We start from the raw sequence: 15,582 nt of genomic DNA, 5'->3' as shown, positions 1-15,582 counted from the left end.
CTTCGTGTGTGTCTTTCTACCATTCCTGCCAGGATATCCCTTTTGTGTTCATTGAAACAGGCCCAGGTTTCACACTAAATGAGTATAAATACATTTAGAAACTATATTATTAACTATATGTATAATATGTACTGTGTTAGAGTGTCATTTTGGTAGTTGGTGTGCCCCAGGATTTTGTAAATGTAAAAAATGTGCCGCGGCTCAAAAAAGGTTGAAAATCACTGGCCTATACAACAAACACCCTCATAAAAATGGCACGTATAACTCTCCCTCCTTTCTCAGAAGTGTCATGTTTACATAGCCAGTCACCATGTTTATTAACAGTTCACTGAAGCCACTCTTCACAATGACAAATAAGTCCCTTCGGAGGAAGGAAGTACTATGCTAGCCCCTTTATCCTCTGTATGATGGATTCATGCGAGGATTCGTTCACAAATACATTAAATGTCCTGGGAGGCAGGAGGGCAGTACTTCAGAAAAACTGGCAAAACTCTTTGCCACTGTTCTGCTGTAGTTTATAGTTTTCTATTTTGCCACAACATTCTGAAATGTTTATGTTCAGAAGCACAAGAAATTTATCAGTTCTTTTTTCAAGGATTAAAAAATTACTGTCTTACACAGAGAAGCATGGTCACCTTTATGCCCTTACTCTTGTTTAAAATAAAAAAATAATAATAGCAGTAACACATACTGGCAGAACTAAAAAATGACAGCTAAAATAAGAGACAGAAAAACTGAAAATCAGACACAAAAACGATAAAGGTAAAGCAATTTGGAGTCATTTAATACAGGGGTAACAGCCATACGAGGCTTAACAGCCACTCAAGACATCTCTTTGTCAAGTACAACTGCTATTCAAAGTGAGCCTCCTCAGATTGTGCCCTGCTACTCCTTAAGTACCTTAGGTAAGCTACTTGTATTTTGTTTCATATTGTTTATTTTTTTAACATGGTCTCATCCCCACTATGAAATTAAATCTCTCTGAAAGCAAAGGTTACATCCTCTTTACTTCAGCATCCTAGGAGACTAAGACCATAATAAATAATCAGAAATTATTTAAATGAATTTTCAATCTCTTACTAAAGACAAAATACTGAATATAAATATATAATTATTAGCAATATATAAGATTAATTACTTGCACATCAATTGACACAAAAAGAAAAAGAAATACTTTAAACTTGCTAGAATATAAACTTAAATCATTACCTTGATTATAAATGAATAGGTAAAATACATTTCCCCTTGGATTAAATGTGATTTTTGTGAACTTTTCTGAATTTTCATTACAGCAATAATATAAATTCAAACCTGACCATGTGGTGGCACAGTGGATAGAACGTTGGCCTGGCATGCTGAGGACCCAGATTCAAAACTCCAAGGTAGCCAACTTCAGTATGGGCTCATCTGGCCTGAGTGTGGGCTCACCAGCTTGAGCACGGGCTCACCAGCTTGAGCACGGGTCACTGGCTTGAGCACCTAGATCACTGGCTTAAAGCCCAAGGTCGCTGGCCTGAGCCCAAGGTCACTCACTGGCTTGAGCAAGGGGTCACTGGCTTGAGCAAGGGGTCACTGGCTCTGCTGCAGTCCCCCAGTCAAGGCACATATGAGAAAGCAATCATGAACAACTAAGGTGTCACAACTATGAGTTGATGCTCTCATCTGTCTCCCTCCTGTCTGTCTATCCCTGTTTGTCTCTCTCTCACACACACACACTGAAATAATAATAATAATATAAACTCAAGAGTATAAAATCTTTTACCTTGAAATTTTTATTTTCAAACCTAAAAAATATATAAACATCCTAGAATAAACTTCACTAACACTTACCAAACTTTAATGGTGTGCCATGTGTGTTCTCTCTATATACAGACACAGACACACACTAGGTTGCCAGGTTTCACTGAGCCATTTAAAAATGAGAAAATACATGGATGCAGAGAACATTCTGATGATGGTTGCCAGAAGGGAGGGTGATTGAATGAGTGAGAAAGGAGAAGAGATTAAGATGTACAAAATTCCAGTTATAAAAACATGATTACAGGGATGTTTATACAATGACGGCTATGAAGAGAATACAGTCAGAAATACTGCAGTTACTGAGTATGGTGTCAGATGGGTACTAGACTTATCAGGGTGATCATTTCATAAGGTATACAAATATCTAATCACTATGTTGTACACCTGAAACTAATCATACATTGTATGTCAACTGTAATTGAAAAAACTTTTAATTAAAAAACTGAGTTAGATTTTTAAAAAATGGCTTTAGTTATGACAAAGATACTGATGTTGAAGATGTATGTAAAGATTTTGAAAAAATTATTATACTACATACACACACACACACACACATATGACAGTAGGAGAAAGCAGTATTTCCACATTATTATAATAAATATACTATGTTACTTCAGATGTGTGTTGTATAACTTAGTATATTAATATGAATAGAAATAAATAAATAAAAATAATTACAGATATCATAATACTTGATCCCTAAACATTTTATGCTAGCACACATCTATCATGCATGAAGAATTTCTCTTTACTAAGTATAATACCATTATCACACATGGGGGGGGTTAAAAACAATACCATAACAACCATTATTTAAAAATAAAACTGTTTTCCTATACATTACTACATAAAATTTATAAATTGTTGCCATGAAGGATAAAAATACTTTCAGTATAGAAATAACAAAAAAGTATAGAATATTAAAAAGGGTGTTTAATGTAAAGCAGTGTACTTTATAAAATATACTAAAATGATTTTGTTTTTAGAAGAGATGGGAAGGGGGTGGAGGAGAGAGATGAGAAGCATCAACATGTAGTTGCTTCACTTTAGTTCAGGGGTCGGGAACCTATGGCTCGCGAGCCAGATGTGGCTCTTTTGATGGCTGCATCTGACTCGCAGACAAATCTTTAATAAAAAAATAATAACGTTAAAAATATAAAACATTCTCATGTATTACAATCTATTCTTTTCCTACCACTCATGTTCATGGTTGTGGTGGCTGGAGCCAATCACAGCTGTCCTCTGGAACAACACCAAATTTTTATTGGATAATGCGTAATGGACACGGGTTGTTGTATGGTTCTCGCAGAATTAATTTTAAAATATGTGGCATTCATGGCTCTCTCAGCCAAAAAAGTTCCCGACCCTTGCTTTAGTTATTCACTGATTGCTTCTCATACATGTCTTGACCAGGGGGCTCAAGCCAAACCAGTGACTTCTTGCTCAAGCTAGTGACCTTGGGCTTCAAGCCAGTGACCTTTAGGTTCAAGCCAGTGACCTTGGGATCATATAGATGAGCCTGCAGGCCAGATGGGCATCTTGGGTTTCAAACCCAGGGCCCTCAGTGTCCCAGCCAACACTCAATCTACTGCGGCACTACCAAACTAAAATGATTTCTTAAAATTTCATATGAAAATATATTACTTATGATTTAAAGTTAGTCCCTTCTTCCCCATAATGCTATAACTAAACTCAGTTTTATGGACATTATAAATATCATTCTCAATCTTGTCAATTGTTATCAATCTTTTTTTAAGGTTTCCATTGATTAGAGAGAGAGCACAGCCCTTAATGATGTGTTAAACATTTTTTAACAAGATTATTTTCATTGTCAAAGGCAATAGATTAAAATATCCTTACTTTGTTATTATTTGATTAAATTTTTTAGTAACTGCTTCTCAATAAAGACTGAAAAGAAAAACCTAGTATGCACGTAAAATGAGATGAAATTATTGTCTCTAAATTGATTGACATACAACCTAACCACAAGATTAACTTATAGCTTATTAATCTAAAAATTAAAGGTAAAAAAATGACTATCAATAAAGACTATAATTAGTCTTAAACTGTAATTAACTGAGGTGGAAAAATATCAGAAAAAAATTATTTAAAAAGCAGTGATATAACATTATTTGATCACTACAGTAAGGTTTCAAGTATTAGTTATCAAATACTTGATAATAACCAATGAAGAGATCTACCGAAGTCTTTATGGCAGTGGTTCTCAAAGTGTGCGCCAGGGCACACTGGTGCACCCTAGAAGATTTCTAGGTGCACCTTATGGTATTCCAGAGAAATACACATGTGCCTGTTGGGGACCAAAAAACCAATAAGGTTTTTGGAGCTTAGATTTTTGGGGGACAGAGGTGTGGGGAACTGGCTGTAAGCTGACAGTCTGCCCAACACCCATCTCACTTGCCTAATTAGGTTGCAAAATGCTGTTAAGCTGTGGTGCTGGATTGTTTACACTACCCCCCATGTTCCCCGGAAAGACTGGAGGCAAGTTTATCTTATCCTTTGTTTGGTGTAAAGTTAAGATGACATGTATGGTGGGGGTTTTGGATTGATGATTAAACATAAGGAATTGTCTCTTGAAGTCTTTTGGATTTCTATAAAAGAAGACTATGTGGCAATATCTAAAAAAACTTTGAACATTTTACTACAATTTTCAACATCCTATTTACGTGAATTAGGATTTTCTACCCTCAACACAATTAAGAGTAAAAAGAAAGGAATTCTTCAATGTATTGGCGAGGAAATAAAAGTTTGCCTTTTAAATATATGCCAAATATTGAAGAAATTGCTAGGACACATAAGGCTCATGTTTATCATAAACAGAAGAACGAAAAAACACATCCGTGCTGGGACCTGCCAAATTTACTAAATCTTACTAAGAATGTATCTCTCTCTATATATATAAAAAGATAACATTTTTGTCGGTTTTTTTTTATTTTTTAACCCCTCTTTTTTATGAATTCTAAAAAGCATAACTCAAAAAATGTAACAAAAAATGTTTTTTAATGTCAGAATAAATTTAATTTTGTCGTATTTATTTCGGTTAATTACCATAAAAGCATGCTTGGACTTTATATTTTTTTCTTTAATATTTGACTTAATTATTATAACATATTTCTCAGAAATTTGTATATAGTGCACCTACAATTATTTGTAGGATTTTAAATGCACCCTGACTTCAAAAAGTTTGAGAACCACTGCTTTAAGGGAAGATAAATTCACTGTTTTTATTTTTTACAAATTTCCAGAAGGTAGTAAAATAATTTTTGTCCCCATTTCAATTAGTGGTTTTACCTTTCTGCAAATTTCATAAAATTAACTTAATTAAATGCCATTTAGGCAGTCATTAGACTCTCAGAATATGTTCTTTTCTAAATCAAGAGTTCTGCTTGGGGAGAGCTCAATAATACATTAGACAAAAAATTGCAATATTTGAATTTTACAAAGTATATAACTAGTATATTTTTATTATAAATAAAACTGTATTCTATGTTGAAAGTTCAAGATCTATGGTATTTAATAAACAAACTGGTAACAGAGATGAAGATTTTACTTACATTTGTAACAGCTATAGCATTTTTATCATAGTATTTCTTCTTTTCGTATTTATCTCTGATGAAAAATTCCACTGCTCTGAAAACAGATAACTTAAGGAAAAGCATGAGCTCAGTGACATGTATATTCACTAATTCGATCCGCTCCACAAAGTTTAAACTTTACATTCAATTTTTCTACCTCCTCTCCTCTGTGCTTTCTTCTTCCTCTCACACTATTTCTGCAACTAAATTCTATAATCCACTTTTCTTTCTACCCAAATGTCCGTCTCTTTCAGGAATTTTTTTCCCAGCCAACAAAACCACTCAATCCAATTCTGGCAAGAAAAGTAACCATGTTTCTCAATTCCACCACACTCCTCAGCTCTCCCTCCCACCTCCCTCAAACTCTATATTCAATTAAGATTCATTCTGAATTTTCATTACAGGAAAGAAACTAATGCCCATACAGTATCCACAGTACACCAGACATACGTCTGTGTTGTCCAATTTCTTTCTTTTAATCCTTCCAAAACCCAGTTATTTGCATATTATTTCCACATCATAGATGAAGAATCGGCAACTTGGAAAAATTAAACAAATGTGCTTTTACTACTTATGTACTTTCCCCATATATATGGCTGCCTCTGTTTGAGTGGTGGCCAATTATTTTTCTTGCAAATCTGAGCAATGGAAAGTCAAAAAGCTAAAACTAAGGTTAGTACTATTTAATTTTTTTTAAAGTTGGCTAAACTAGTCTTTCCTGTTGATCAAGTGGGCCACTTCTAGTTTGGGATTATCTGAGATAGATGAATTATCATGCCACTCAATCACTGCTTTATTATATTCCACTAAATTGGAAATTCTTCCATCAAGGATTCTTAACCTTTTAAGTACCATGAACCCCAGAGGTAAAGCCTGTGGACTCCTTTCTGGAACAGTGATTTTTAATGCATAAAACAAAGTACATAGAATTACAAAGAAAATGAATTTCACTGAAATACAATCTGTGGATAACCAGGTTAGGACATTATTCTGTTCAAAAGAAAAGTTTCCTAAAGCAGTAAAACAATACATTTTCAGTCAATAACTCTGTATTAAAAGTGAATAAAAGTCTTCTAAATTGACAGTTGAGGCAATAGGTAGTAGGAAAAGAGCTGAGAGACCCGTGCAGTGGATATAAAAGCATTCAAAGGCCTTTCAAAATGGCAAATAAGACAGACAATCTAAACATTCAATCTACTAAGTAAGCTGAGTGATTGAAAGCTATTTTTTAAAAATAGTTTTTTACAATCTGATTATGTCAAAGGTATTTTATCTTTTTTTCTCCTTTTAATAACCTACAAGGTAAGTGACATTTACAACTAAAACTGGGGCACAGAAGTTTAAAAAGTTCTCTGGGATTCTACAGTACAGAGAATTGTGATTCAAAACAAGGAATGTCTGACAAATACCTTTTCAGAATATTGGTCATCACAAGTTCATTCGTGAATCAGTCAATTTCAGGTAATGATACTACATGACTTAAAATCTGGAAAAGAATGTCAAATTTGGAGGGTACCTTCATTTTCAAAGTAGCCTGGGAGACCCTTTCAAGTGAAAGACCCTAGAACTGATTAAAGGCTGCTTATCTAGATATGAGAACATTTTGGCAGTCAATTCAATACCAAATAATTACCAAGTGTGCCAAGATTTTCATAAAACACAATGGTATTTTACATAAATTATTTCACATGTAAATCAACTAAATGTTAAGTTTGCTCATGACTGTAAATCTAAGTTTGTATTATATTTTCTACTTTTCTAACAAAAAAAAAATTAAACCATCAAAAAAGCTGGCCCTTAGGATTAGGTATAGAAATGTGGATGAATTGAGCAATTTTCACTATACTATTTATCTCCACAAATGAGAAGAGAAAAAGGAATTTACTTAGACTGCTATCATTTTTACTTCAGGTAATATGAAATATATTTGTTTAAAAAAAGAGTGTATGAATATTTATATAAAATGTATATATAGTTTTTGTTAATTAAAAAAAATTTTGGAAATCCAAATTCTTCAAGTATAAGTTTTATATTTAAATATTTGGGAGGAGAATCACACTGATATTTTTCCTTCTTAAAGACAGAACAACAGTTTATTTTGCATATTGTTTAAAGCAGCTGTTCTCAACCTGTGGGCCATGACCCGGGAGGGAGTCAAACAACCAAAACACAGGGGCCGCCTAAAGCCACATTTTTAAATAAAATATGTATTTCCAATGGCTTTAGGCGACCCCTGTTTTGGTTGTTCGACCCCACTGGGGGCACGACCCACAGGTTGAGAACCGCTGGTTTAAAGTGTACTACATATTAAAGCCTATAAAGATTTCACTACTCTCTTTTATGAAATAACTATGACAAAGAAAAGTTCACTGTTTATGACCAAAATTATTATTATTAAGGTTAAAAAACTGAGTAGATAAAATAATTTAACCATAATAGTAAAACTAAAATAATGAAAACCATGATGGCTTTATAAATACTGAATTTGAAAAAGGCAAACCCTTTAAGTAGACAATCCTTTGGAGTAAAAAACAATGGTAACATCTTGTAAAAATATGTTGCTGTTTGTGAATTTTCAGAAATAACAGATATCAGAGAAATCTTAATGTATTTTATATAAATAACAATATCTGAGTCTAATTTCTGCTTATAAGAAAATTACTCAGAAATTATTAAGCAACTTTTAAAAATTATGTTGGACAAAAGTTGACATGTTTTTCAAGGACATAAACTAAACTAAACTAAAAATAAAGCATTAGGGCAAGTGAACTTACTAGATCAAGACAGCTTGCATTTCACAAGTTCAAATAGGTGTGCAAATGGGAAACAGTAAAAAAAGAACCAATGAATTTAGAGAGCTGGAAATATTTATCTTCATTTTCCAGTTGCCAGGTGTCATTAGAGACATATGATTTAGCTATACTGATAAAGCATACATACACCAAGAAAACAAGAGAGGGAGGGAAGGAGATAAAGAAAGAAAAAGAAAGAAGAAGAAAGAGAAAGAGAGAAAGAAGGAGGGAGGGAGGGAAGGAGGGAGGAAGGGAAGGAGGGAGGGAGGGAGGGAGGGAGGGAGGGAGGGAGGGAGGGAGGGAGGGAGGGAGGGAGGGAGGGAGGGAAAGAGACAAAATAAGTGAGAAAGAAAGAACAATTAAAAAAAGAATAGTAATATTTTCAGGGAATCAAGCAAAGACATATTAATATCAATTCAAGTTTAAGCAGTTGATTTAGCATTTAGTAAACAAACTACAACAAAAATAGCCCATGCCTATAGTTACAAAACATTCAGTACACTATCCTTAATTGTCTCCATCTTTAAAACTAACATATGGTACTACGTAAGCCCAGAAAATTTTTAAAAATTACTATGTATTTTATCTTTTAACACATATTTATCTGTATTTTAAGATTTTTTTCTGCCCTGGCCAGGTAGCTCAGTTGGTTACAGTGTCATCTGGATATGCTAATGCTATAGGTTTGATCCCTGATCAGAGCATATACAAGAATCAGCAAGTGCATAAATAGAGGGAACAACAAATTGATGTTTCTCATCTGGATATGCTAATGCTGTAGATTTGATCCCTGATCAGAGCATATACAAGAATCAGCAAGTGCATAAATAGAGGGAACAACAAATTGATGTTTCTCTCTCTCAAAACAAAATAATTTTTTTTCCTCTCTGTGGCAATACCATTTAAACGACAATTAAATTAATATCTATTCCCAAGAAGAAAATCTTCCAGTTCCAGAGACATAGCACTGACAGCAGTTAAAACTTTCAAAAGTTCGAAAGGAACTGCTGATTAGCTTTGTGAACAATAGATCTCATGGAACTGCAGTAATTAAAGTTTTAGATAAGACGAAATACCCTAATAATGTAAGGCTTTACCAAGTGTCATGCACTGATACATGCAGTCTATAATTAACCACATCCCACATGAGAAATTATACTTTCACAGCAGCTATTGCATAACTTTTGTAATCGTAAAGCTTTCAAAAAGTGACAAATTTTGTTAAGAATGCTGTGAGGCCCCATATTATGTGAGTTTTACTCAATTTGGTTCTACTTGCCTCTAGTAACGAGACAACTATATGTAAGTTGATGAGAATGTAGAGATGCTAGGCTTTTCAAAAGTACACTGAGCTTTAGAATAATTCATGAAATAAAGAACGGTAACAGTTTTTCTCACTGGTCTCCCCAATACAACCCACAAATCAGTGTTTCATGACTAAACAGAATAAAAGTGCCAGTGCTATAAGTTAGGTAAAAAAAAAAATTTAAGACTATAGCGTAACATTAGATATAGGGGCCAGTTATATGGTCCAAGAGGTATCATGTTATACTCTTATCATTAGTAGTCATCTATCTCGAATTTGTTTAGACAAAATCCCACTTTAAGTAGTTTCTGACTATTAGATTATCTTTTTGTGAACAGTAAGTGGTCAGTACTTCATATAAATATGACCATAATTTGAAAATGCTTTAGAAGCAGTGTCACATTTAGTTTGAAAAATCAAATAAATATTCTTCTTTCTTAGTAGACTCATGTTTCCAGATACTACATGGGTATCTTCCTGCATGTGTCCAACAGACATTCAACCTGCCCAAAGTAATGATGCATTGCTTATTATCTTTCATTTCTAACCCTTAAACTTTCTCTGGTACTCCACTACTGAATTCCACAGAACCTAGCCAAACTAGAACATCTGGGGTAATCTCAGTGTTTTTCTCAGAAACAAAGCCAATCTAAACCTAATCCAACTGTTCCTGCTTTCCCAAATTTCCTTCTGATCTTCCGAATTTCCTGTTGTCCATTCTCAATGCCACTATTCAATTCATATCTTCATTACTGCTCACTTCAAAGCTATCCTAGTATTCTATATGGTGTCTCTGACTCCAACATATCCTTCAACTAATCTTCCTTGTGGAAAAGTTCATGTTTCCAATGTTTCTTCTGCTTCAAACCCTTCAAGGCTTTTCAAATCCTTCAACACTCTGGGCCAGTGAAATGAGGTCCACCCTGCTCAGTCTAGTATTAAAAACCCTTCATCATTTGGAAAATAAGTTTCTTTGCCACTTAACCCACAAAATTTAAATCTTGTCACACCAAAACCTTAAAATGTCATGTTTCCTCACACCTTAATACTTCTCCTCACACAATTTTTTATGCCTGAAATGTACCTCCCACTTTTACCGTAAGATCTTGCTACAGTAAAAATAGCCTTGGATACCAGACTCTTAAATTTGTGGGAAGGAGGCGGGAAAGCAGAAACAGAACAGGACTAATATAAATACTAACTTTCTGAATATAATTTAAAATGTTTTTGCATAAATATAAAAATATATAGTATAATGGCTTGTATCTTGTATGAGAAAAAATCATCTTTTTTTCATCACTGACCACACAAACTGTTTAGTATACAAATGGGTAATATATAACTAATATTTTTGAAACTACACTTTACTTTCAAAACTGCAAATGTCATTTTGGATAGAATCACAAATATGTACAATGAATTAGATAATGTTATTTATAAAGTAGTATAATTTTGATGACCGGCTTTCTCAAACTTCAATATGAGTTTAGAAATCCAATAGGATCAAATGTTTACCTTTAACAAATGTGAAAAAAATTCTAAATGCTTGCAAGAAAATATTCTATGCTAGTATTAAAAGCCCTTCATCATTATAGATTTGTAAAGTAAGAGAGTTGTGCAACCTATGCAAAATGGAATGCCAGTAGGAAATATTAGCATAAATTACTTCAGCACTTCTACTTCCATTACATATGTAATTTGCCTTTTAAATGCGTACATGCCCAACTGCTTCAAGTAAATCTAATTACTACATAAAGGTGATCAAAGAAAATCCCTTTGGAAAAGATTTTTTTTAAATACTCAAGAATTAAATCTCTACTAGTCTAAAATAAACTCTCCAATCAAGAGTTGGAGATCAAGAAGAATCAGTCATAATATTTTATACTATAACAATACTTGCATAAAAAATACTTTATCGCCTGACCAGGTGGTGGCATAGTGGATAGTGTCGGACTGGGATGCGGAAGACCCAGGTTCGAGACCCCGAGGTTGCCAGCTTGAGTGCGGGTTCATCTGGTTTGAGCAAAAACTCACCAGCTTGGTCTCAAGGTCACTGGCTTGAACAAGGGGTTACTCGGTCTGCTGTAGCCCCATGGTCAAGGCACATATGAGAAAGCAATCAATGAACAACTAAAGTGTCACAACAAAAAACTAATAATTGATGCTTCTCATCTCTCTCTGTTCCTGTCTGTCTGTCCCTATCTATCCCTCTCTCTGACTCTTCCTGTCTTATGAAAAAAAAAAAAAAAAAAAAATCATCTATCATGTATTACCAGATTACTAACAAAAATTTACTCCATGTAAAGCACATATCAGGGCAAATCAAGTTCTATCTTCCGTTAACAACAGTATAAAGTTCATATCTTCCTAAACACAGTTAAAATATCAACTATAAAAATGAGTTAATTCTTTACAAACCCACAAATAAAGAAATATTAAAGGATACTGATCTGTCTGTGGTCTTCGGAAGTTCTCTGGAAGATTGGCCTCATAGAGTAGTCTTGCTTTAGTATTCCCCATATCCTGCATGCACTATATATATAAAAAAAGGAAGCATTTTCATTATTCACCTCAATATTAAATACTAATTCCTATACATGCATATATACAAATACCTCGTTACATTTATTTCCAATACATATATTTTTCTTTAAATTACATTTATGAAATTAATCAAGTTCAAAATAAAAGTATATTTTTAATCCTTCACATTTTTTTCAACATATGTGGAGCCACAGTTCTCTAATGTCTTTTTCTGTACATACAATATCATCTTCACTTATATTCACTGCTTCCTAAAAGTGAAGTTCACGGGCAGCATTATTATTGTTTTAAATACACCACTTGAACAATATTGCCAGTTTCAAAGTAACAACTCAGGATCAATTTTTTTTGTTTTGTTTTGAGCTCCAAAATACTCTGATGTTTCAAGGTTTACAATCAAGATCACTAAGAACATATAAAAGAGAAATAGTGCTGATCTAGAACTCTACAGAAGTATATTAATTTCTTTGGGGTTATTCTCTAAGATATGGCTAAAAGCCATGGATTCTCTTCCTACAAAAATAAACAAACTAATAAAAATAAAAAACCACCACCACCACAACAAAACAACCTGTGCCCAGTGGCCAAGTTTTACATACAAGTTCAGGAGTCCAAAAGACCTCCTCCCTAAAATCTACAAACCCAAGAGTATTTGACAATCATTTCAAAGTTAAATTCAGTTTCAGGATCATTTATAAGTAAAAACTAAAAAAATAATCAAACAGTACTCCTGGATAGTCTACTACATTAGAAACTAAATTAACATTTACAAACAAAACATTATTACTATTTTACATTTATTTACATAGAACTTGTTTTAATTGGTAGAAAAATCTGTTTTTATAATTCCTTTTATTTTTCTGATTTCCTAGACACACACCCTGCATCACCGAAAAGACAATCCAGGTTCACCAGGTTACTGGATGTCGACCTTGAGTTGTAGTCCTCAAATGTACACAAACTGATCTTCCTCCAAATAAAAAAACAGTGACTTTTCTCCCAGCCGAGAGCTTGAAGGTATGCAAAACGCTAATATACACTCACTATGGATCTCTACTCCACCTCACCTCAATGTAAATTTTCTCTCAAAGTAAACCAGATTTCTAAACCACTCCTCTAGAGATGAGAAAGTGAAGTAATAGGGGACTGGGAAATACAAGGAAATAGTAAACCAAAGAAAGAACTAAAGGAGTTTCTTTTGGTTATTTAGCTCTAGAAAAAAACTGAAGCTAAGGTCAAATAAACCCAAGCTTCAAAAGTTTATCAGATGCTAATACAATATTGTATGCCAACTATAATTTTAAAATAAATTTTTTAAAAAGTATATGAGATGAGAACATTTTAATAAGTGCACTTAAAGTACAGAGAACTCTACTACATCATGACACACCCTAGCATAAAGTTAGTGCGAGTAGAGCTAATATGTAATTCTGTGTGATGGGAGAAGAATTGAGAAACTCTTAGTATAACTTACCCTTCCTGAAAAAAGAAAAAAAATGTTTTCTTGGCCTGAATGGTGGTGGCACAGTGGAAAAAATGTCAACCTGGAATGTTGAGGTTCCTGGTTCGAAACCCCAATGTTGTCAACTTGAGCAAAGGGCATGCCAGCTTGAACACAGAGTCACCGGCTTGAGCTTGGGATCATCAAAATGATCCCATAGTTGCTGGCTTGAGCCCAAAGATCACTGCCTTGCGCAAGGGGTCACTGGTTCAGCTGGAGCCCCCTGGTCAAGGCACTTATGAGAAAGCAATCAATGAACAACTAAGGCACCGCAACTATGAGTTGATTCTTCTCATCTCTCTCCCTTCCTGTCTCTGTCTCTCACAAAAAAAAAAAAAAAAGAAAAATGTTTTCCATCTCGAATATTGAAATGATGCTTCATCTTTGTGCCAAAGTCGGAATTTGGAAGTAGCAATGATCAAGTTATATAATCACAAAGGCACTAAGCATTTGAAAGGAATTAGACCAAGAAAATATATATCTCTTAGTTTATACCGTATCTGCAATGAAGCAAAAAGTAACACAGACACAGCTCACAGAAACTATAAAGAAAATTTGAAGTTTCTATGAAGCAAAGAAGAATATATGAAAACTTTAACAAAAAATTTAATAAGACTAAAACATGTATCTACCATATATGCCATATGTCACTGATCCTATTATATTTTTTCTTCATATTTTAACATTTACAAAATAGTAATACATCTAACAATTGACGATATCTTATAATTTTTTCTTATTGTTCCATAAAATAAAGATGCATCTTACAATCAGATTCAATAAATATGACTATATACATTTTATCTAAAATATCCTCTTTATTTAATGTAGGACATTAATAATATATTTTGGGAAAGAAAATGGAAACAAGGCATACATGTACTTTTTACCAAATTATAATGTTGTATTAAAAGTGCTATCATCCTGCCTGACCTGTGGTGGCACAGTGGATAAAGAGTCAACCTGGAAACGCTGAGGTTGCTGGTTCAAAACCCTGGGCTTGCCTGGTCAAGGCACATACAGGAGTTGATGCTTCCTGCTCCTCCCCCCTTCTCTCTCTCTCTCTCCCTCCTCTCTATAATGAATAAATAAAATCTTAAAAAAAAAGAAATGCTATCATCCATTGCAATCAGGAGAACAAAATACAAGAGGTATAAAAATCTGAAAGGGAATAGTGATATGAAGTAATGAGTCATTTCTACAAGAGACCACTACCAAAAATTGACTGGTGCAGGTGCATGGGTGGGTGTGTTTTAGCTGGGAATGGGGGAAACAAGGATTTAATAATATCAGCGATGTAGACGATCACTTAGTAAGAAGGAAGATATTGGTAAGCTCAGATAATTTATAAAGAGTAGAATACAGTACAGTAGAAGGACAGCAATGAAAAGCTCAATAGAGGTACAAGGTTAAGCAATTTGGAGATGGTATGAAGCAGGGAAAAATGAACAACAGGAGCAGGCACTGTGAGGAGATGACAGGAGTATAATGCAAACTAGCTGTTCACAAACTTTCAAGACAGTACAGGTAAGGGCCCTACAAAAATTTATTCTATTGGTCTTGAAGGGCAAGCTCTGTTGTTATGGTAATCAGCAGAAAATGAAAACAGCCCAATAACTACTAATAAACATTAGCTTTAATACTTAATCTTTACATATAAGTATATTATTATAAATTGCATGTATAATATATATAATACTCTGTGTGTGTATGTGTGTGTGTGCTGCATATACATATATGGCATTTTAAATTTCAAAAAAGCATGATCTGGCACTATTACCCTAACTTGACAAGAAAGGAAATTGAAGCTAAAAGATATTAAATAACAGGCCAAAGATTATTAGTCTCCATGAGTATTTAACTCTTGACAGAGCCAACATCAGCCATCAGTAGTTCATATATCTCAGACTGCATCTAATAAAACTGGAATCTATGTCCTGCATGGCTTACAAACACCAGGCTCTGCTTTAGAAGCTCAGTTTTTATTCTACATATGAGGAAACTGAAGCAGAAAGAGGTTATATGACTTCTCTACTGGGTAATAAA

General features: G+C 33.8%; 1 protein-coding gene across 2 annotated transcripts in view; it reads right to left on the bottom strand.

The window, feature by feature from the left end:
• SMAP1 (small ArfGAP 1) overlaps positions 1-15,582 on the bottom strand; it is a 155,689-nt gene that overhangs the window by 65,728 nt on the left and 74,379 nt on the right. For both annotated transcript variants that reach the window (XM_066253295.1, XM_066253302.1), the window contains exons 3-4: positions 11,938-12,023; positions 5,373-5,448 (exon numbers count right to left, since the gene is read on the bottom strand). In XM_066253295.1, the coding sequence (XP_066109392.1) occupies positions 5,373-5,448; positions 11,938-12,023 (162 nt within the window). The remainder of the gene's footprint in view (positions 1-5,372; positions 5,449-11,937; positions 12,024-15,582) is intronic.

This window comes from Saccopteryx bilineata, chromosome 1 (genome assembly GCF_036850765.1).
Source record: "Saccopteryx bilineata isolate mSacBil1 chromosome 1, mSacBil1_pri_phased_curated, whole genome shotgun sequence".
Lineage (NCBI taxonomy): Eukaryota > Metazoa > Chordata > Mammalia > Chiroptera > Emballonuridae > Saccopteryx > Saccopteryx bilineata.
The sequence above is the reverse complement of the archived record's forward strand: the minus strand, read 5'-3'. Positions and strand labels throughout refer to the sequence as shown.